General features: G+C 47.5%; 1 protein-coding gene across 1 annotated transcript; it reads left to right on the top strand.

Annotated features, from left to right (window-relative positions):
* Nucleotides 1-15,154: 15,154 nt before the first annotated feature.
* LOC141248001 (protein FAM200C-like) lies at nucleotides 15,155-21,751 on the top strand. The gene is made up of 2 exons (XM_073669315.1): nucleotides 15,155-15,934; nucleotides 21,230-21,751. The coding sequence occupies exons 1-2, from the start codon at nucleotides 15,155-15,157 to the stop codon at nucleotides 21,749-21,751; spliced, it is 1,302 nt and encodes a 433-aa protein (XP_073525416.1).
* The last annotated feature ends 784 nt before the right edge of the window (nucleotides 21,752-22,535 follow it).

Raw genomic sequence — 22,535 nt, forward strand, 5'->3', positions numbered from 1 at the left:
TGAAGTGGCAGGCCCAACGACTTCTGTAGAGATGTAAGTCGCTGAGCTGCGGGATGCGAACGGCGGAAGTGAGCACACAGCGACCGTGCCCTCTGCAGAAGGCCATCTAGTCTGGGATAGTGGGCTAAAAATTGCTGGACAACCAGGTTCAACACGTGAGCCATACAAGGCACGTGTGTGACATTGCCCCGGCGAAGGGCCGCACCCAGGTTTGCAGCATTGTCGCACACGGCCTTCCCTGGTTTCCGGTCCAGTGGAGACAACCATTCATGAAATTGGTTCTCCAGAGCTGACCACAACTCCTCAGCTGTGTGACTCACATTTCCCAGACATTTCAATGTAAAAACCGCCTGATGACGTTGAGCCCTACTGCCAGCATAGTAAGGAGGTGTGCAGGATCCCTTCTGCGCAGTTAGAAAGCTTGTGGCATGACCAGACAGGCTTTGGGTGCAGGTGGAAGACCGAGAGGAGGTTGAGGAGGCAGAAGCAGTGGTGGAAAAATGACATAAAGAGGATTGACGCACAACTCGTGGGGACGGCAAGACTTGGACAGCAGCCCCTTGTCCTGCTGTCACCATAGTTACCCAGTGCCCAGTCAGCGACATGTAACGCCCCTGTCCATGCCTACTCGTCCAAGTGTCTGTGGTGAAATGCACCCTGTCACACACAGAGTTTCTCAAAGAAGCGGTGATGTTGTGTGCGACATGCTGGTGGAGCGCAGGCACACCTTTCTTTGAGAAGTAGTGCCGACTGGGCATCTGGTACTGGGGCACTGCGACGGACATAAGGTCTCGAAAATCCTCTGTGTCCACCAAGCGGAAAGGCAGCATTTCTGTAGCCAAGAGCTTGCAGATGGTGAAATTCAACCTCTTAGCTTTCTCTTGGCTAGGAGGAAATGGTCTTTTACTTGTCCACATCTGAGGGACCGAGGGCTGGCTATTGTGCTTAGACGGGGTTGATAAGGGTGTCCCCGGCAAACTGCCGGTCTGTGAGGAAGATGCAGGCGGACATGTTAGGTTGCCTTGATCCAAAGGTGGTGCTATCGATGTCGGACAGCGCTCAAGACCAGCTGGTGTTACCACCTCCAAAGAAAATGATGACCTGCCAATCACGCTGGCTGTTGCGGGTAAAGAGGTGGCAGGTCTGCGCCCCAAAACAGGTGTGACTGCTGTCCCCCCAGTCACAGAGGATGAAGAGGCCGCGGATGCACAAGATATGGCAGACGGTGGTTGGCCCGGCCGGCTAGACCGCATTGTAGCACACTGAGCTTCCCACTGCAACTTATGCTTCATGTCCATGTGCCGGTTCATGCATGAAGTACTCAAACTATGTATTTTTTGGCCTCTACTTAGCTTTTGCTGACAAATGTTACAGATAACACGAGTTGGGTCATCTTTATCGATCTGAAAAAATGCCCAGGCTATGCAAGGCTTAGCACCCATGCGACCTGAAGAGCCACCACGACTTGTGGTGAGAGGCAGAGTTGTGTTTGAGGATGCAGTTGTTGACGTGCTTCCAGTACTACGTCTCTGTCCAGGAAGGCGCAACCTGACCTCGTCGTCACTAGCATCTTCCTCCACCTCCTCTGCTGACCTCATCTCTTGGCTGACTGTGGGTTGACAGTAAGTGGGATCTCCGACCTCATCATCATCACCCTGTGCGTTATCACACCCGTCGTCCTCAGAGCCAACCTGTTCCTGCCCTGACAAAAAACTAAAGTTGTCGCTCCAATCAGGTATTTGAGTCTTATCATCGTCTTCCTCATTGTCTCCACCAACAGGAGTTACAGTTTGGGAATGAGGGTCTACATTATGGTCAGAACCTTCTGCGTCTGGTCCTGGATCCGACTCATAAAGATTCTGGGCATCAGTGCAGATCATTTCCTCGTCTGGATTCACAGAAGCGCTGGAGTCGACCTCTGATTCCCAGGCTATAGTATGAGTAAACAGCTCTGCAGACTCAACCATCTGTTCTACCTCATACTCAGACGGGCAGCTGGAGATTTGGGAGCTGTGAGGAAGCAAGTGCGATTTGGGTGACACCTTTGAGGACTGGAGTATTTGTGATGTTGAAGTTGATGTGGAGGAGAGCCCACTTAAAGGAGCACTTGATATCCGTTGAAGCACCTGCTGTTTTTGTGCCTCATCTGGAATTTGTAGCGATTGGCGTGGCCGTAAGAAAGGGATCTTATCACATTGTCCGCTAAAAGAAGTAGACATTTTAGTTTGGCTGGAAGATGGTCTTTCTTCTGCACCTACCCCACGGACACAACCTTTTTTCCCCTTCCCAACACGCCTATTCCCCTTTCCACCAGCAGCAGGCCTTTTTCCACTCATTTTGGTGGTTAACTAATTCACAACTCTGGAGTTGTTTGCACAAAAAAACAATGGATGGTAACCGAGCAGAGCTGAGTGGCCAAACTGTGGTATTAGGCCAAAACTATTGGCTGGGTTAAATGCAGAAAAAAATTATTTTTAATTTGCAACCTGATGGAGGTCAGTATAGATGGACTAATAGACCAAGTCCCACACACCGCTAGAAGCCCAAATATTTTTTCAGAGCTAGATGCAGAAAAAAATTATTTTTAATTTGCAACCTGATGGAGGTCAGTATAGATGGACTAATAGACCAAGTCCCACACACCGCTAGAAGCCCAAATATTTTTTCAGAGCTAGATGCAGAAAAAAATTATATTCAATTTGCAACCTGCTGGAGGTCAGTATAGAAGGACTAATAGAACAAGTCCCACACACTGCTAGAAGCCCAAATATTTTTTCAGAGCTAAATGAAGAAAAAAATTATTTTTAATTTGCAACCTGATGGAGGTCAGTATAGATGGACTAATAGACCAAGTCCCACACACCGCTAGAAGCCCAAATATTTTTTCAGAGCTAGATGCAGAAAATTTTTTTATTCAATTTGCAACCTGATGGAGGTCAGTATAGATGGACTAATAGACCAAGTCCCACACACTGCTAGAAGCCCAAATATTTTTTCAGAGCTAGATGCAGAAAAAAATTATTTTTAATTTGCAACCTGATGGAGGTCAGTATAGATGGACTAATAGACCAAGTCCCACACACTGCTAGAAGCCCAAATATTTTTTCAGAGCTAGATGCAGAAAAAAATTATTTTTAATTTGCAACCTGATGGAGGTCAGTATAGATGGACTAATAGAACAAGTCCCACACGCTGCTAGAAGCCCAAATATTTTTTCAGAGATAAATGAAGAAAAAAATTATTTTTAATTTGCAACCTGATGGAGGTCAGTATAGATGGACTAATAGACCAAGTCCCACACACCGCTAGAAGCCCAAATATTTTTTCAGAGCTAGATGCAGAAAAAAATTATTTTTAAATTGCAACCTGATGTAGGTCAGTATAGATGGACTAATAGACCAAGTCCCACACACTGCTAGAAGCCCAAATATTTTTTCAGAGCTAGATGCAGAAAAAAATTATTTTTAATTTGCAACCTGATGGAGGTCAGTATAGATGGACTAATAGACCAAGTCCCACACACTGCTAGAAGCCCAAATATTTTTTCAGAGCTAGATGCAGAAAAAAATTATATTCAGTTTGCAACCTGATGGAGGTCAGTATAGATGGACTAATAGAATGATGCTATGCCCAAAAGATTTTACTTCACTAGGTGCAGTAAAAAAATTGGTATTCTATACACAGGTGTTATATCTTGCAACACAGATAGGCTACTCCACTGACTAACACACTCTGCAATAGGCCAAAAAGGATTAGCTTTGCTAGATTCAGCCAAATGCTGTGAAAAAAACTTGCACAGCACTGGCACAGACCTGCCTGGCAAAAACTGATAGGAACTCATGTAACCTAGTCCTGAAAAGGACTCCAATTACAATTAGTCTTTACTCCCACAACCTATCTATTTAAGAGCACAGACCTCCCTGATAAAAGTCGTAGGAAATGCTGTAACCTAGTCCTTAAAAGGACTGCAATCACAACTATTCCCTACTCCCAAGCTATCTGTAGATTTCAGAGAAAATTGGCTTGAAATTAACAAGGTATAGCACACACAGCAACAGCGGTGCCGTCTAACACGCAGCTGCAGCAGTGAGAAAATGGTGGCGACGGGGAAAATGGCTTGGTCTTATAGGGCAAGGACATGTGACATACACTGCCAATCACACATGCCCTTGCTTGTGTGAAAAAAAGCACTTCGCTCCGTGTGTGCGCTGCTGATAGGCTGACAGATTGCACCTCCCCACTGGAAATGCGGGAAAGAGAAAAAAAAATGGAGATCTTCATTGTTCCTGCAGAGATCCATCCCCTGCCCCTCCCCCCGCCCCGCTGTACACTCAAACTGCGTATTAACATTAATTTTCATCATTACTGAGAAAAAATCCAGTTATGATTTTGGTGCACGAACAGTTATCGAACATAACCTCGAACAGCCGAATTTTTCTCAAATTGTTCGTGTTCGCCGACCGGCTCGAACACCGCCCAAAACAGCTCGAATTTGAGATTGGCGAACAGTTCGAGTAGAACAACGCTCATCTCTATTCTTGTCTCCTGTGGCCTTGCAAAGGATGGGCTAAAAAAGTGGTGAAATGATTCCGCAAAATTGATGTTACCAGCAGATACTGTGGTTCTGTTACGGTTTGAGTGCTGAACACTTGACGGTCCCACGGTTGGCAAGTTGGAACTGTGAGATTCACTATGTGCACCACTGGTGTTTTGTGGAAAAGCACATGTAAGATTCTGCAACAGTCTCTGCTGATACTCCTGCATGCGTGCATCCCTTTCTATGGCAGGAATAATTTCGGCAAATTTACTTTTGTACCGGGGATCTAACAGTGTGGCAACCCAGTAGTCAGGATTATTTCTAATTCTCACAATTCGAGGGTCATGTTGCAGGTAGTGCAGCAAGAAGGCACTCATGTGTGTTGCGCATCCAGGAGCACCAAGTCCCTGTTGTGTTGGTGGCAAGGTAACAATCATGCTTACTTCCACTGTCCTCTCCCCCCAACCTCGCACAACAGAAATGTGATCAAGGTCTCCCTCATCTGATGAGTTTTCCATCAGTTCGTCCTCCACTTCTTCCTGGGCTCCTGCACCTTCCTCACTAGTTTGGCTGCTACCATGCGCCCTGGTAAAACCATCTCCCCCACCCTCACATGCCTGCCGCCTTGGTGCTGCCGACCGTCTGGACCTTGCAGATGTTAGCCAATCCGCATACAACTCCTCCTCCTCTACTTCCTCCACCTCCTCTTGTGCCACCACCTGACTCCGAATTCTGTTTAACATGTGCTCCAGCATGTAAATCACCGGAATAGTCATGCTGATAATGGCATCGTCAGCACTAAACATCTTCGTCGCCATTTCAAAACTGTGCAGAAGGATGCATAGGTCCCTGATCTGAGACCACTCCTCCAGCGTGATTTGCCCCACCTCTGGATCTCGTTGGCCCAGGCTATACGTCAGAACGTATTGCACCAGGGCTTGTCGGTGCTGCCACAGTCGCTGCAACATGTGCAGAGTTGAATTCCACTGGGTAGGCACATCGCATTTTAGCCGGTGAAGTGGCAGGCCCAACGACTTCTGTAGAGATGTAAGTCGCTGAGCTGCGGGATGCGAACGGCGGAAGTGAGCACACAGCGACCGTGCCCTCTGCAGAAGGCCATCTAGTCTGGGATAGTGGGCTAAAAATTGCTGGACAAACAGGTTCAACACGTGAGCCATACAAGGCACGTGTGTGACATTGCCCCGGCGAAGGGCCGCACCCAGGTTTGCAGCATTGTCGCACACGGCCTTCCCTGGTTTCAGGTCCAGTGGAGACAACCATTCATGAAATTGGTTCTCCAGAGCTGACCACAAATCCTCAGCTGTGTGACTCACATTTCCCAGACATTTCAAAGTAAAAACCGCCTGATGACGTTGAGCCCTACTGCCAGCATAGTAAGGAGGTGTGCAGGATCCCTTCTGTGCAGTTAGAAAGCTTGTGGCATGACCAGACAGGCTTTGGGTGCAGGTGGAAGACCGAGAGGAGGTTGAGGAGGCAGAAGCAGTGGAGGAACTTTGACATAAAGAGGATTGACGCACAACTCGTGGGGACGGCAAGACTTGGACAGCAGCCCCTTGTCCTGCTGTCACCATAGTTACCCAGTGCCCAGTCAGCGACATGTAACGCCCCTGTCCATGCCTACTCGTCCAAGTGTCTGTGGTGAAATGCACCCTGTCACACACAGAGTTTCTCAAAGAAGCGGTGATGTTGTGTGCGACATGCTGGTGGAGCGCAGGCACACCTTTCTTTGAGAAGTAGTGCCGACTGGGCATCTGGTACTGGGGCACTGCGACGGACATAAGGTCTCGAAAATCCTCTGTGTCCACCAGGCGGAAAGGCAGCATTTCTGTAGCCAAGAGCTTGCAGATGGTGAAATTCAACCTCTTAGCTTTCTCATGGCTAGGAGGAAATGGTCTTTTACTTGTCCACATCTGAGGGACCGAGGGCTGGTTATTGTGCTTAGACGGGGTTGATAAGGGTGTCCCCAGCAAACTGCCGGTCTGTGAGGAAGATAAAGGCGGACATGTTAGGTTGCCTTGATCCAAAGGTGGTGCTATCGATGTCGGACAGCGCTCAACACCAGCTGGTGTTACCATCTCCAAAGAAAATGATGACCTGCCAATCACGCTGGCTGTTGCGGGTAAAGAGGTGGCAGGTCTGCGCCACAAAACAGGTGTGACTGCTGTCCCCCCAGTCACAGAGGATGAAGAGGCCGCGGATGCACAAGATATGGCAGACGGTGGTTGGCCCGGCCGGCTAGGCCGCATTGTAGCACACTGAGCTTCCCACTGCAACTTATGCTTCATGTCCATGTGCCGGTTCATGCATGAAGTACTCAAACTATGTATTTTTTGGCCTCTACTTAGCTTTTGCTGACAAATGTTACAGATAACACGAGTTGGGTCATCTTTATCGATCTGAAAAAATGCCCAGGCTATGCAAGGCTTAGCACCCATGCGACCTGAAGAGCCACCACGACTTGTGGTGAGAGGCAGAGTTGTGTTTGAGGATGCAGTTGTTGACGTGCTTCCAGTACTACGTCTCTGTCCAGGAAGGCGCAACCTGACCTCGTCGTCACTAGCATCTTCCTCCACCTCCTCTGCTGACCTCATCTCTTGGCTGACTGTGGGTTGACAGTAAGTGGGATCTCCAACCTCATCATCATCACCCTGTGCGTTATCACACCCGTCGTCCTCAGAGCCAACCTGTTCCTGCCCTGACAAAAAACGAAAGTTGTCGCTCCAATCAGGTATTTGAGTCTCATCATCGTCTTCCTCATTGTCTCCACCAACAGGAGTTACAGTTTGGGAATGAGGGTCTACATTATGGTCAGAACCTTCTGCGTCTGGTCCTGGATCCGACTCATAAAGATTCTGGGCATCAGTGCAGATCATTTCCTCGTCTGGATTCACAGAAGCGCTGGAGTCAACCTTTGATTCCCAGGCTATAGTATGAGTAAACAGCTCTGCAGACTCAACCATCTGTTCTACCTCATACTCAGACGGGCAGCTGGAGATTTGGGAGCTGTGAGGAAGCAAGTGCGATTGGGGTGACACCTTTGAGGACTGGAGTATTTGTGATGTTGAAGTTGATGTGGAGGAGAGCCCACTTAAAGAAGCACTTGATATCCGTTGAAGCACCTGCTGTTTTTGTGCCTCATCTGGAATTTGTAGCGATTGGCGTGGCCGTAAGAAAGGGATCTTATCACATTGTCCGCTAAAAGAAGTAGACATTTTAGTTTGGCTGGAAGATGGTCTTTCTTCTGCAGATGTTACTGTTGCCTTAACACCTACCCCACGGACACAACCTTTTTTCCCCTTCCCAACACGCCTATTCCCCTTTCCACCAGCAGCAGGCCTTTTTCCACTCATTTTGGTGGTTAACTAATTTACAACTCTGGAGTTGTTTGCACAAAAAAACAATGGATGGGAACCGAGCAGAGCTGAGTGGCCAAACTGTGGTATTAGGCCAAAACTATTGGCTGGGTTAGATGCAGAAAAAATTATATTCAATTTGCAACCTGATGGAGGTCAGTATAGATGGACTAATAGAACAAGTCCCACACACTGCTAGAAGGCCAAATATTTTTTCAGAGCTAGATGCAGATAAAAATTATTTTTAATTTGCAACCTGATGGAGGTCAGTATAGATGGACTAATAGAGAAAGTTCCACACACTGCTAGAAGGCCAAATATTTTTTCAGAGCTAGATGCAGAAAAAAATTATATTCAGTTTGCAACCTGATGGAGGTCAGTATAGATGGACTAATAGATCAAGTCCCACACACTGCTAGAAGCCCAAATATTTTTTCAGAGCTAGATGCAGAAAAAAATTATATTCAATTTGCAACCTGATGGAGGTCAGTATAGATGGACTAATAGAATGATGCTATGCCCAAAAGATTTTACTTCACTAGGTGCAGTAAAAAAATTGGTATTCTATACACAGGTGGTATATCTTGCAACACAGATAGGCTACTCCACTGACTAACACACTCTGCAATAGGCCAAAAAGGATTAGCTTTGCTAGATTCAGCCAAATGCTGTGAAAAAAACTTGCACAGCACTGGCACAGACCTGCCTGGCAAAAACTGATAGGAACTGATGTAACCTAGTCCTGAAAAGGACTGCAATTACAATTAGTCTTTACTCCCACAATCTATCTATTTAAGAGCACAGACCTGCCTGATAAAAGTCGTAGGAAATGCTGTAACCTAGTCCTTAAAAGGACTGCAATCACAACTATTCCCTACTCCCAAGCTATCTGTAGATTTGTGCGAAAATTGGCTTGAAATTAACAAGGTATAGCGCACACAGCAAAAGCGGTGCCGTCTAACACGCAGCTGCAGCAGTGAGAAAATGGTGGCGACGGGGAAAATGGCTTGGTCTTATAGGGCAAGGACATGTGACATACACTGCCAATGACACATGCCCTTGCTTGTGTGAAAAACATCAGTTCGCTCCTTGTGTGCGCTGCTGATAGGCTGACAGACTGCACCTCCCCACTGCAAATGCGGGAAAGAGAAAAAAAAATGGAGATCTTCATTATTCCTGCAGAGATCCATCCCCTGCCCCTCCCCCCACCCCGCTGTACACTCAAACTGCGTATTAACATTAATTTTCATCATTACTGAGAAAGAATCCAGTTATGATTTTGGTGCACGAACAGTTATCGAACATAACCTCGAACAGCCGAATTTTTCTCAAATCGTTCGTGTTCGCCGAACGGCTCGAACACCGCCCAAAACAGCTCGAATTTGAGATTGGCAAACAGTTTGAGTAGAACAACGCTCATCTCTACTGCATACCCTATAACTGTATAGCAGACCCTCTCCTTTCTAATGGAAAGATGTTGTTACTGTGGCCCAACGCTATGTGTCTTTAAATTGTTAGTAGGGTTTTGCCTAAATGTTGTCAGCAGTTGGACTCATTGCATACTCTACAACTTAATAGCAGATCCTATCTTTTCTAATGGGAACATGTCATACTCATTACTGTGGCCCAGCTCTACATGTCTTTAAATTGTTAGTAGGGTTTTTCCTAAATTTTGGCAGCTGTTGGACTCAGTACATACCCTATAACTGTATAGCAGACCCTCTCTTTTCTAATGGGAACATGTCATTATTGTGGCCCAGCTCTATATGTCTTTAAATTGTTAGTAGGGTTTTTCCTAAATTTTGGCAGTCATTGGACTCACTGCATACCCTATAACTGATTAACAGACTCTCTCCTTTCTAATGGGAACATGATATTACTGTGGCCCAGCTCTATGTTTCTTTAAATTGTTAGTAGGATTTTTCCAAAATTTTAGCAGCCATTGTACTCACTGCATATCATATAACTGAATAGTAGACCCTCTCTTTTCTAATGTGAACATGTTATACTCGTTACTGTGGCACAGCTCTATGTGTCTTTAAATTGTTAGTGGGGTTTTTCCTAAATTTTGGCAGCCGTTGGACTCACTGCATACCCTATAACAGTATGGCAGACTCTATCCATTCTAATGGGAACATGTTGTACTCGTTACTGTGGCCCAACTCTATGTGTCTTTAAATTGTTAGTGGGGGTTTTCCTAAATTTTGGCAGCTGTTGGACTCACAGCATACCCTATAACTGTATAGCAAACCCTCTCATTTCTAATGGTAACATGTCGTTACTATGGCCCAGCTCTAGGTGTCTTTAAATTGTTAGTAGCGTTTTTCCTAAATTTTGGCAGCCGTTGGACTCACTGCATACCCTATAACTGAATAGCAGACCCTCTCTCTTCTAATGGGAACATGTCGTACTCGTTATTGTGGCCAAGATCTATGTGTCTTTAAATTGTTAATGCGGTTTTTCCTAAATTTTGGCAGCCATTGGACTCACTGCATACCCTATAACTGTATAGCAAACCCTCTGCTTTATAATGGGAACATGTCGCTACTGTGGCCCAGCTATATGTGTCTTTAAATTGTTAGTGGGGTTTTTCCTAAATTTTGGCAGCCATTGGACTCACTGCATACCCTATAACTGAATAGCAGACCCTCTCTTTTCTAATGGTAACATGTCGTACTCATTACTGTAACCCAGCTCTATGTGTCCTTAAATTGTTAGTAGGGTTTTTCCTAAATTTTGGCAGTCGTTGCACTCACTACATACCCTATAACTGAATAGCAGACCCTCTCCTTTCTAATAGGAACATGTAATTACTGTGGCCCAGCTCTATGTGTTTTTAAATTATTAGTTGGGTTTTTCCTAAATTTGGGCAGTTGTTGCACTCACTACATACCCTATAACTGAATAGCAGACCCTCTCCTTTCTAATGGGAACATGTCATTACTGTGGACCAGCTCTATGTGTCTTTAAATTGTTAGTAGGGTTTTTCCTAAATTTTGGCAGCCATTGGACTCACTACATACCCTATAACTGAATAGCAGACCCTCTCCTTTCTAATAGGAACATGTAATTACTGTGGCCCAGCTCTATGTGTTTTTAAATTATTAGTTGGGTTTTTCCTAAATTTTGGCAGTTGTTGCACTCACTACATACCCTATAACTGAATAGCAGACCCTCTCCTTTCTAAAGGGAACATGTCATTACTGTGGACCAGCTCTATGTGTCTTTAAATTGTTAGCAGGGTTTTTCCTAAATTTTGGCAGCCGTTGGACTCACTGCATACCCTATAACTGAATAGAAGACCCTCTCTTTTATAATGGGAACATGTCGTACTCATTATTGTGGCCAAGCTCTTTGTGTCATTAAATTGTCAGTGGGGTTTTTCCTAACTTTTGGCAGCCGATGAACTCACTGCATACCCTATAACTGAATAGCAGACCCTCTCTTTTCTAATGGGAACATGTCGTACTCATTACTATGGCCCAGCTTTATGTGTCTTTAAATTGTTAGTGGGGTTTTCCTAAATTTTGGCAGCCATTGGACTCACCGCATACCCTATAACTGTACAGCAGACGCTCTCCTTCTAATGGGAACATGTCGTTACTGTGGCCCTGCTCTATGTTTCTTTATATTGTTTGTGTTTTTTTTTCCCAAATTCTGTCAGCCCTTGCAGTCACAGCATGGGCATTACCACTATAGGAGAACTGCTCCTTTATAATGAGAACATTTTTTTTACTGAAACCCTCCTCTATGTCTCTTCAAAGGGGTATTGGGTTGCGTCCAAATTTTTGGCAGCCCTTGCAGTCACTGCATACGCAATAACAGTATAGGAGACCCACTTGTTAATAATAGGAACAGCAAAGCATAGCCGGCTGATGGCTCTCTAACAATAGCGAGGGCCAACTACTGGCCCTTTAAGAATACTAAGGGCCACATGATGGCCACATAAAAATAGGCTTTGTGATTTTCAGAGTAGCTCCATCATAAATGAAACAGGATGTGTCTGATGATGTGTCACACACCACATAGGCAAATAAAGTTGTAAAATGTTAAAATAACATTTCCTCGTGAATGTATTTGTCTTGGTTGAAAGCAAAGCAAAAGTGCAAAAACGCATCAAAAATGCTACGTGTGAAGATAGCCCAAGGTGTGGAGGAGCATTTTTGTTTTTGGATATTTATTTTGCTTTATATACAAGTCATTACCTTGGAAAGGATGTTCCTTAACATATTTCCTGGAAAATCCAGTTTGGTTTAGTTTTTGTATTGTGAGTCCGTAAAAGTGGCGTAATGCCCCTGACAACATTGTTGATAGCATTGACCTGGGAGTCAGAAATGCTTCAAGGGGGTCTTCCCCATGCTGATCCCATGTCATTTGAGCACTGTTCCCATTGATTTGGGCAATTTTTAGACCCTCTTCAGACCGCCGGTGGGAGCCGCCGGCAAAATGCTTGAGTTTCCCATAGACTTACGTTGGGCTCATTACTCGGACCGAGCAATCGAGCATTCCAATTTGCTCGATTCGAGCAACAAGTACCCGAGCATTTTAGTGCTCGCTCATCACTAATAAGCACCTCATTTGGGCTAAATGTATTCACTCCATTTATATGAAGAGCTATTTACTTATTTATGTGTGTGGAATAGAGTAAGAATTCAGAATTTGAATTAGGTTGAATAGCTATTTGGAGATCTGAAGCCTCTGTCACTCCAGCTCTTTTCCCCACCCAGTGCCACCTCCTCCTGCTTCGCAGAGGGCTCCTTTGCCTGAAGTCACACAGCACAGAAGTTGTCACTCAAGCAGGAAGAGGCAGTACATTTGAGGCATAGAGCTGGAGTAATAAAGGCTTCTGATCTACCATAGACCTTCAGCCTTATTTGAACATGAATTTAATCACTGATTTGTCAGTAATGGAGGAACCAACAGCCAATGTAAAGGTATTGCTGGACTTGTCTTTGATAGAGCTACATGCACTTATAAATAGTTTGAGATGTGAAATCCCGCTTTTCCCTTTAAGATTATGCAGAATTCCCCTGACTCTTTTGGACTGGTTGTCATATGTCCCTATCACCTTTATTGGTTGTGCGGCATTCATTATGTTCTATGGTCTCAGCTCTCAGGCGTGATTCTCAACAACATTGTATGGCATAAAGTTCTCACTAGACAAGGGAAATGAGTACAGCTGTTGGGTAAATCTGACTCTCTAATTCCATGCGATCTATTTACAGATACATTTACCCAGGAACAAGACAGTGGTTGTAGAGGGTGCGACTGCAACCAGGCCTGTTCAGAAGGGGAACACACCAATGCCAGCACCTACTTCAGCCGGATGTGCATCCTCCAATGCACATCCAGCTGAAGTGTATTGCAGTACAGGGATCCTCGAGCTCCCTGCACTGCAATACACGCCATGGCCAATCAGAGGCCGGCAGATGATGTCAGTATGCCAGACATTGGTGTCTCATGGCAGTGATGTCATGCGTCGCCATAGTAGGCATGTTGGTGCCAGTTGCCGACCTCTGTGCCAGCTACAGAAGAAGATGACGAATATTGTGGGATTGGAGGAATGTTTTTGTTGGTTTTTTTTTGTTTTTTTTATGCAGAGGCAGAACGGGGGATATATATACCAGAAAGGGGCCCAGGATGGGGGACATATATAACAGATTGGGAGATATATATACTAAGAAGGGGCCCAGGATTGGGGACATATATGCCAGAAAGGGGCCCAGGATGGGGGGACATATACACCAAGATCGGGGATATATATATTAGGAGGGTGCCAATGAAGGGGGACAAGTACACCTTGAAGGGGACCAGCTTGGGGGACATATATACAAGGAAGGGGCCCATGATAGCAGACATTACTACATAATGAAGTGGGGGAGAACACATATGTCTCTATAGGATTTAGAATGCTACAAGAGCCCATACATTTGACCAACATGAAGGGGGGGGGTTCAGGTCCAAATTTTTTCAACAGGGTCTATCGGACACTAGTTAAGCCACTGCATTCACTCCTTCCTCATTCTAAGTGGGCATTCTACAGCTGGCACAAAGCTGAGGAAAAACACATTTACCTTTACAGCTCTTTGTTATTTATGGAAAAAATCATTCGCACCACGTTTCTCCAGATACTTTAAGTCATGTGTGTCCTACTTTGCTTATTTACACGAAAATCAAAGCATTTCTATTACCGTTGTTTTGTCTAAGCTGAGCAGCAGTAGAGCTAAAGCATTCATCATTATAGAAGGATCAATACATAATTATCAGCACAGCATGGGCCATATGAATAGAGACTTGGAGGAACGATTTAGTGATAAAAAGCAGACAAAAGAATGCAGCTCCCTCCGGCAGGTCTGGTCACTCTTTGTTTCTTGCTTTATAAAAAGAGAAATTGCAATCACTAAAGAATGAATCATCAAGAAAGTGAAAAGTAGTCATCTGTAAGTAAGGAACTTATCATTTCAGACCATGCTCAAAAATAACACCCAATCTGATTAGCTAATCACAACAGTTCCTGGCAATTTCTACACTGTATAAAACCTAAAAATTGGCTTACAAAAAGATTACGTAGATAATATATATGTAGAGAAAAACTGCGAAAGGAGAGACGTTTTCTACAGAAGCATCATGTTGGAGGCATGTGTGTATACGTCTCTGCCCATGGAAAAAAGAACTCAGGATTTGCTGGTCCCATCCAATTTACTACTGATTGCCAAGTAAGGCTACATTCCCAATGTCCACTTGTCATATGCACTTGAAAATCTGTCTAATGTACCCATATAGGCTGCAATTTACTAAATGGCAATAAAAAAAGTGTATCCCTTTGGCCTTTGTCAAACCAGTTTATTTCTATATAACTTTTGTTTTAGCTGTTTGGAAGTAGACTGCATTATTTCATGCAGAGACATCTTGTAATAAACCTTTATAACATGGCATGCAAAAAAAATTCAGGCAGCACTGAATGAGAAATGTACATAAGCTGTCTGGAGTCAAAACGTAGAATTGATATTGATATAGGTCAGTGGTTCTTAACCGGGGTTCTATCGAACCCTAGGGGTTCGGTGAGTCGGTCTCAGGGGTTCGGCGGAGCCTCCGCCACGGATGTCAAGACACACCCGACTCATTAAGTAAATTCGTGATGACACGCCCGGCTTGGCCATCACTTGCTGCAGATGATCACGTTACATTAATTGGCCAATCAGTGCTGCGAGAAATTTAGTGTGCTCAGTAATTCATACTAACTATGTCTAGCAAAAAAAGAAAGTGGTTGGACGAATATGTACAACATGGATTCACATGTATCACGGAACGTGAGGGGAGTCAGCGTCCTATCTGCATGATTTGCAATGCCAAGTTGAGCAACTCTAGTCTCGTACTGGCAAAACTGAAGGAATACTTCTTGAAGCTGCATGGAGATGGGGAATACAAGAACACAACGCTTGCTGAATTCAAGGTGAAAAGAGCCAGATTCGATGAAAGGGCCACTCTGCCTGCTCTTGGATTTGTACCCGTGAACAAACCGATCCTCACCGCATTGTACGAAGTTGCTTACCTGATCGCAAAGCAGGGCAAGCCGCACACCATCGGTGAAACACTCATAAAACCAGCAGCGTTAAAGATGGCGAATCTGATACTTGGAACAGCGGCCGAATGTAAATTATCCCAAATTCCTCTTTCAAATTACACCATCAGTGACAGAATAGAGTGCATGAGTAAAGACATCTTGGCTCAAGTAGTCGCAGATCTAATTTCAAGTCTGGCAAAATTCAGCCTTCAACTCGACGAGACCACAGACGTTTCTAATCTAAGCCATCTTGCTGTTTTCGTGCGCTATGTGAAAGACAACATGATAAAAGAAGAGTTTTTATTTTGTAAGCCTCTTACAACAACTAAGGCAGCCGTTGTGAAGAAGCTTGTGGATGACTTCCTCAGAGACAACAATCTTTCATGGGATATGGTTTCTGCAGTTTGTACGGACGGAACTCCAGTCATGCTGGGAAAAAAGTCTGGTTTTGGTGCGCTAGTAAAAGCCGATGCACCACACATCATTGTTACGCATTGTATTCTGCACAGGCATGCGTTGGCAACAAAAACCTTGCCTCCTAAAATGGCAGAAGTATTAACAACTGTAGTGGAATGTGTGAACTATGTGCGAAATAGTGCTCTGAGGCACCGCATCTTCAGTGAGCTGTGTAAATGTAGCACCCCGAGGACTCGGCTGCTACAGGGGTATTGCACCTCAAACCAGAGGTGTGGTATTCCACTCCCGGGTAAGGATGGAGGGTGGGACTGAGCTCAGCTAGTTGCTTGCACTACACTCATCCCATTTCCGGGGGACAGAACAACGGTACTCCCACCAGATAGATGTGCAGGTATGACAGCGTCTGTCCCTGGCTGGAGTGGGAGGGGGGGAGGAACATCCCAGTAGTGTAGGAGCAGTCAGGGGAGGGACTCTGGGCATAGGAAGGAGCCCATTGGGTGCTTGTCACCTGGGCTCGGGTGTCAGAGGGAGTATATAAGGTGGGCACCATCTTTAGACAGGGTCCTGTTCAGAGGAGAGTCTGTTCAGAGAGGAGCTCAGCCACAGAGGGCTGAGGGGGAGCTGTGGCTCCGTCTGGGCCCAGCTGCAGAGCCAGGCCTGAAGCAGAGAGAGGTAGAAAAGGGAACACAAGGAAAGGCCCAGAGACGCAAGCAGAGGGAACCCTGAGATCCCACGAGTGAACTAGAATGGGTGAGGGGTTGGCAGAGAAGGGTACCGGATCCCAAGCTGGTGGAGGCAAATCATCCTTAGCCAGGAACCGGAGGTCGTGGTCAAGATTTGGCGCGACCCCTCGCCACATCCACCAGGAAGGCACGCCACATAGGGTCAGGAAAACCGGAGAGAGGTTTTGCCCCATAAGGCCCGAGGAAGCCGGACATAGGTGGGTCCCTGGTGAGGACGGCCTGTAGGAAGGACGAGAGGGGAGCTCAGGACCACGCTCTGGAACTGCCTGGGAGTTGGCCGAGTCCCGCACCTGGTGGACGCAGCACGGCTCGGGTGGTCACCCTTGGCCGAAGTGACCGGAGCAACACCTGTGAGTAAAAGCCTTGAAACTGCACCACACGTCTCTGAGCTTCCTTGCTGCACCATCACTACCACTATCATCCACATCTGCTGCCCTGGGGCCATACCCCTCCCGTTGGGGGTTATACCATCTACGCTGCACAACCATATCACCGGCCTCAGCGGTCTGCCCTGCAGCGGCGGCTCCATAGCCGCATTCAACGGGTGGCGTAGTCGAACACTCTACCATCTTCTGCTAAACACTGCCGCTCAGTTTGACTCCCTGGGCACGGACCGGGTCACCGCCACGAGACTACTACCCCCATCTGATCCGGCTCCGGGTAAGCCCCCGTGCGCGCGATGCCGCACGACACAGCAGGCCCAGGGGCGCGTCAACTTTGGCGTAGTCGGCAGGATTACGTGCCCGCAACCACCGAGTACTACGTGCCTGAAGAAAAGTTCATATTTACCGTAAAAAGGAGTCTCCCGCCAATTCCAGAGGGTTCCCGCCATCGGACGCCATCTCGGGTCGTTTCCCGCCGTTTGCCCGCCATCTGCAGCCTTTTCCCGCCATCCACGGAGTTTCCCGCCATAAGGAGACGATTCCCGCCATCTGAGACGATTTCCCGCCCTGGCAGAGCGGACTCCATTATGGGCGTGCCAGAGGGTGGCAAGAGGCCACCTCCCATCGTGGGCCAGGTCCAGGAATGGCGCCAAAAGCGGAAACCGCCTCCACCAGCAGAGACTGCAATGCTAGAAATGTCCATCAGCGTGAGAGGGCTGCCCCTGGAACTGACAATCACTAAGTTGCCCCGGGACCACCCTCAATGGGGGTGGATACAGAACAAAACAGAGAAGATGGGTGCGGCCTGGAGGAGTCTGGACAGATCGCACCCGGAGATGGAGGAAGAGTCAATCAGCACCGACCCTGTGGTCCGGAACATGTTGCAGGCTGCCACCCCGGAAGGCCTGGTGGAGATCCTGGCACAGCTCCCCAGAAATCGGGAGCGTGCACAGACCGCGCTGGAGGCCTTGGCCCGGAAGATGGCCCGGGTACAGCAAGAAGCACTGGCCGAGTGGAGGAGAGAGATGGTCCAGCAGGCTGGAACCCGCCAGCAGAGGATGCCACCCGCAACGTGGAGCATGTCTGCCCCTGAGGATGGTGCAGGAGGAACGGAGGCCGGAGACGACGCCGCGGAGGGAGCCGCAGAGATGGAAGCAGGTAATGGGGACGTCATCACACCGTGCCCCGTAGCCGTAAGCCTGCCCCAGCTCCCCGTCGCAGAGCCCGAAGTTCCACTCACCGTGCCCGTTGCCGCACCGCCGCTGCTTCCAACTAGGCCTCAAGCGGCAGGAGCCGCGGTCGCGCCCTCTGTTACGCCACGCCCCTTGACCCTGAGCGCGGCAAAAGAGGAAGTGCCCCCGGCCTGGTCGCAGGGCCGAGTACCCCCGGGCGCCGCAGTCCCCACCGTACCCTTCACCTTCAGAGTGCCACCGGCCTGGTCGCAAGGCCTGGTGCATCCGGGCGCCGCTGCCCCCACCGCGCCCTCAACCTCCACAGTGCTGCCCCTGGGCGAAGGTCTGTTTGCGCAGCATACTAGCCCGGACGGGCTGCCTTTCGCTTGGCCACCGGAGTACGTCAACCCCCGACTCCAGAAGGAATGGCCTCTGTGTGAGCCTCTGATCCCGGCTCCGGCACCCGCCAAAATTGTTCCGCTCCCGCTGGAGGAGGCCCAATTTGCGTGGGACCCCACCGGCGAAGACCTCATGGGGTTCACCCAAGAGACCCGGGCGGCCGCAGCCCAACGTGAGGAGTGTTGCCAACAACAACTGGAAGTCTTTCAGAGGGAACGGCGAGAGAGGCGGGTCCGCGAGGAGCGGCTGCAGGTTCAAAGCGCGGAGCAGAAAAGCCGGACCCGACGAAACCGCCGTGCGGCCCACGGTCCCCGCGCCACCGGGACTGTAATAAAGTTTCAAATGGAGCACGGCTGGGGCTTTATCCGGGATCACAGAACCCCCGGTGATGTCTTTGTTACCCGCAGGGATGTTGAGAGCCACCTGCCGGAGGGACACCGAGGACGTGACCTCTACCCGGGTGATGAGGTCACCTTCACCCGGCACCAGTGTGCCAAAGGACCATACGCCCTTCACGTGCACCGGTTGACGGAGGAGGAGTTGCGGTATGAGGAAGATCAAGAGGACCCGGACGGGTCTGAAGACTACCCTCAGGAGGAGTCAAGGAGAGGACACCGCTACTAAAGGGGAGTAGCATAAGCAAAGTACTGTATATAGTTACCCGTCAGGGTATGAGAACTGTTGCTGAAACTGTTGCTGAGTGAAGTGTGGTCCCCGTTGGGACTAGTGTGGAACTGTTTAAAGGAACTGTTTCCTGTGTGCCCCTAATCCCTTACCAGGCTGAGGACTGTGAGCAGCCATTCCCCTATTCCCCACTGGCCAAGGACTGAGAGCGGCCATACCCTGTAAATAGTTGCGCTTCCTAAAACGCCCCCTTCTGGTTTTATAAAAAACTGTTTTTCTCTAGTGACTGTTGCAGTTTACCTGGTCACAAGTTGCACGGTGGCCAGGGATCGAGGACGTATTAGTCAAGAATGTTTTATATGAAAAGGTTTTATATTATGCTAAAAAAAAAAAAAAAGTTGATATATTTTATATGTAAGTGCACTTTAAAAAAAAAAATTTTTGTTTTGTTTTATTCTTTTACAGCCCGAGGACGTGCTGTGATTTACCAGGGGGGAATGTAGCACCCCGAGGACTCGGCTGCTACAGGGGTATTGCACCTCAAACCAGAGGTGTGGTATTCCACTCCCGGGTAAGGATGGAGGGTGGGACTGAGCTCAGCTAGTTGCTTGCACTACACTCATCCCATTTCCGGGGGACAGAACAACGGTACTCCCACCAGATAGATGTGCAGGTACGACAGCGTCTGTCCCTGGCTGGAGTGGGAGGGGGGGAGGAACATCCCAGTAGTGTAGGAGCAGTCAGGGAAGGGACTCTGGGCATAGGAATGAGCCCATTGGGTGCTTGTCACCTGGGCTTGGGTGTCAGAGGGAGTATATAAGGTGGGCACCATCTTTAGACAGGGTCCTGTTCAGAGGAGAGTCTGTTCAGAGAGGAGCTCAGCCACAGAGGGCTGAGGGGGAGCTGTGGCTCCGTCTGGGCCCAGCTCCAGAGCCAGGCCTGAAGCAGAGAGAGGAAGAAAAGGGAACACAAGGAAAGGCCCAGAGACGCAAGCAGAGGGAACCCTGAGATCCCACGAGTGAACTAGAACGGGTGAGGGGTTGGCAGAGAAGGGTACCGGATCCCAAGCTGGTGGAGGCAAATCATCCTTAGCCAGGAACCGGAGGTCGTGGTCAAGATTTGGCGCGACCCCTCGCCACATCCACCAGGAAGGCACGCCACATAGGGTCAGGAAAACCGGAGAGAGGTTTTGCCCCATAAGGCCCGAGGAAGCCGGACATAGGTGGGTCCCTGGTGAGGACGGCCTGTAGGAAGGACGAGAGGGGAGCTCAGGACCACGCTCTGGAACTGCCTGGGAGTTGGCCGAGTCCCGCACCTGGTGGACGCAGCACGGCTCGGGTGGTCACCCTTGGCCGAAGTGACCGGAGCAACACCTGTGAGTAAAAGCCTTGAAACTGCACCACACGTCTCTGAGCTTCCTTGCTGCACCATCACTACCACTATCATCCACATCTGCTGCCCTGGGGCCATACCCCTCCCGTTGGGGGTTATACCATCTACGCTGCACAACCATATCACCGGCCTCAGCGGTCTGCCCTGCAGCGGCGGCTCCATAGCCGCATTCAACGGGTGGCGTAGTCGAACACTCTACCATCTTCTGCTAAACACTGCCGCTCAGTTTGACTCCCTGGGCACGGACCGGGTCACCGCCACGAGACTACTACCCCCATCTGATCCGGCTCCGGGTAAGCAGCAGGCCCAGGGGCGCGTCATAAAGAAATAGGCTCTGATTTCGAGGTACTCCTGTACCATTCTAATGTTCGGTGGTTATCCCGGGGACAGGTGCTGAATCGTGTTTTTGCCATGCGTGAGGAATTAGCCCTGTTTTTTCAAGAGCACCAATATTGTCATGCAGATTGCTTCAAAAATCTCATTTTAGCGTACATGGCTGATATATTTGCAGCTCTAAATCATCTCAATCAGCAGATGCAGGGTGGTTGAGTCAACATCATAGAAGCAGAAGAAAACCTGAAGGCTTTTAAAAAAAAACTACCGGTATGGAAACGATGAACAAAGAACAATCACTTCGCAAACTTTCCCCTTCTGGACGACTGTGTAAGTAAGATCGAAGATGTGTCTGGAATCGGAGACATTTCTGTATCCATGGAACTGAAGCAAACAATTGCCACGCACTTAGATGAGCTTGCAAAGTCTCTCGACGAATATTTCCCTACAAGAGAGTCTTATCCTGCATGGGTGAGACAGGCGTTCCTGTTTGCTGTTGAGACAGCAGATGTCAATTCTGAATACCTCGACGAAATCATTGAAATTCAGCAGAGCCAGGTTCAACAGCAACTCTTCAGAACAACAACACTCTCAACGTTTTGGTGTCGACAGTTGGAAAAGTACCCAATTATTGCTAAGAAAGCCCTGGAATTTTTTAAACCATTTGTTACAACATATCTCGGCGAACAATCCTTTTTGAGGATGCTGGACATAAGAACAAAGAAAAGGAACAGACTTTGCTGTGAAAATGACCTGAGAGTAGCACTTGCCAAGGTGAAGCCACGCATATCTGAACTGGTCTCTCAAAAATAACAGCAGAAGTCACACTGATTTGCAGGTATGTAATTTGTTGTGAGTTCATGCACTGTGTTGGTTTTGTTCTTTGATCAAGGTGATGTTCATGCACGGTTCATTTTGGGTACCAGTAAAAAAACATATACCTATGTCTTGAATTTGGAAAAAAATCACATTTGATTTATCACTAAAGAAGGGTTCGGTGAATGTGCATTTGAAACTGGTGGGTTCGGTACCTCAACCAAGGTTAAGAACCACTGATATAGGTGAATAAAGTACCTCCACTTTTTTGCATTTCAAATTGGAAAGCTGCCTGCTTTTGTTTTTGTCTATCAAAGGGGTTGTCTGGGATTTTAACATTGATGTCCTTACAAAAAATAATCCAAAAGCATAAAAGGGAAACACCAGAGTATTCTGTTCAGGATGGCAATGCACCAAAACATTATGTGGAGCTCAATGTTATCTTTTATCTTTGATATCAAAATTCTCTCTTCTATGTATAGAATGCCACATAAGGGCTTGTTCACATGCTGTGCTTTTGCAGTTTTTTCTGCTCCTTTATCAAGGGTAAAAAATGTTGAACTTTACAGTACCAGCAAAGTGAATGAGATTTCTGAAATCTCATGCACATATTGCTTTATTTTTTTTGCCGGTTTGAACTATCAAAGCATTTTTGAAATCTGCAGCATGTCAATTTTTTCAGCTTTTTTGTAGCATTTGTCACCTATTCAAATAGATAGGAATAAGCAAGTAAAAAGCGCACATAAAATTGTGTCAAAAACACATTTTTTGGTGCCGAAAA

Source organism: Phyllobates terribilis, unplaced genomic scaffold (assembly GCF_046119375.1).
Source record: "Phyllobates terribilis strain yellow unplaced genomic scaffold, ASM4611937v1 Scaffold_2__4_contigs__length_985480577, whole genome shotgun sequence".
NCBI lineage: Eukaryota > Metazoa > Chordata > Amphibia > Anura > Dendrobatidae > Phyllobates > Phyllobates terribilis.

Bases quoted from the DNA above. Each gene is read 5' to 3' on its own strand.
- LOC141248001 (XM_073669315.1), top strand. From the start codon at position 15,155: ATGTCTAGCAAAAAAAGAAAGTGGTTGGACGAATATGTACAACATGGA. The intron at 15,935-21,229 runs GTAAAAGCCGAT...CGATGAACAAAG, and splicing joins AGTCTGGTTTTGGTGCGCTA to AACAATCACTTCGCAAACTT.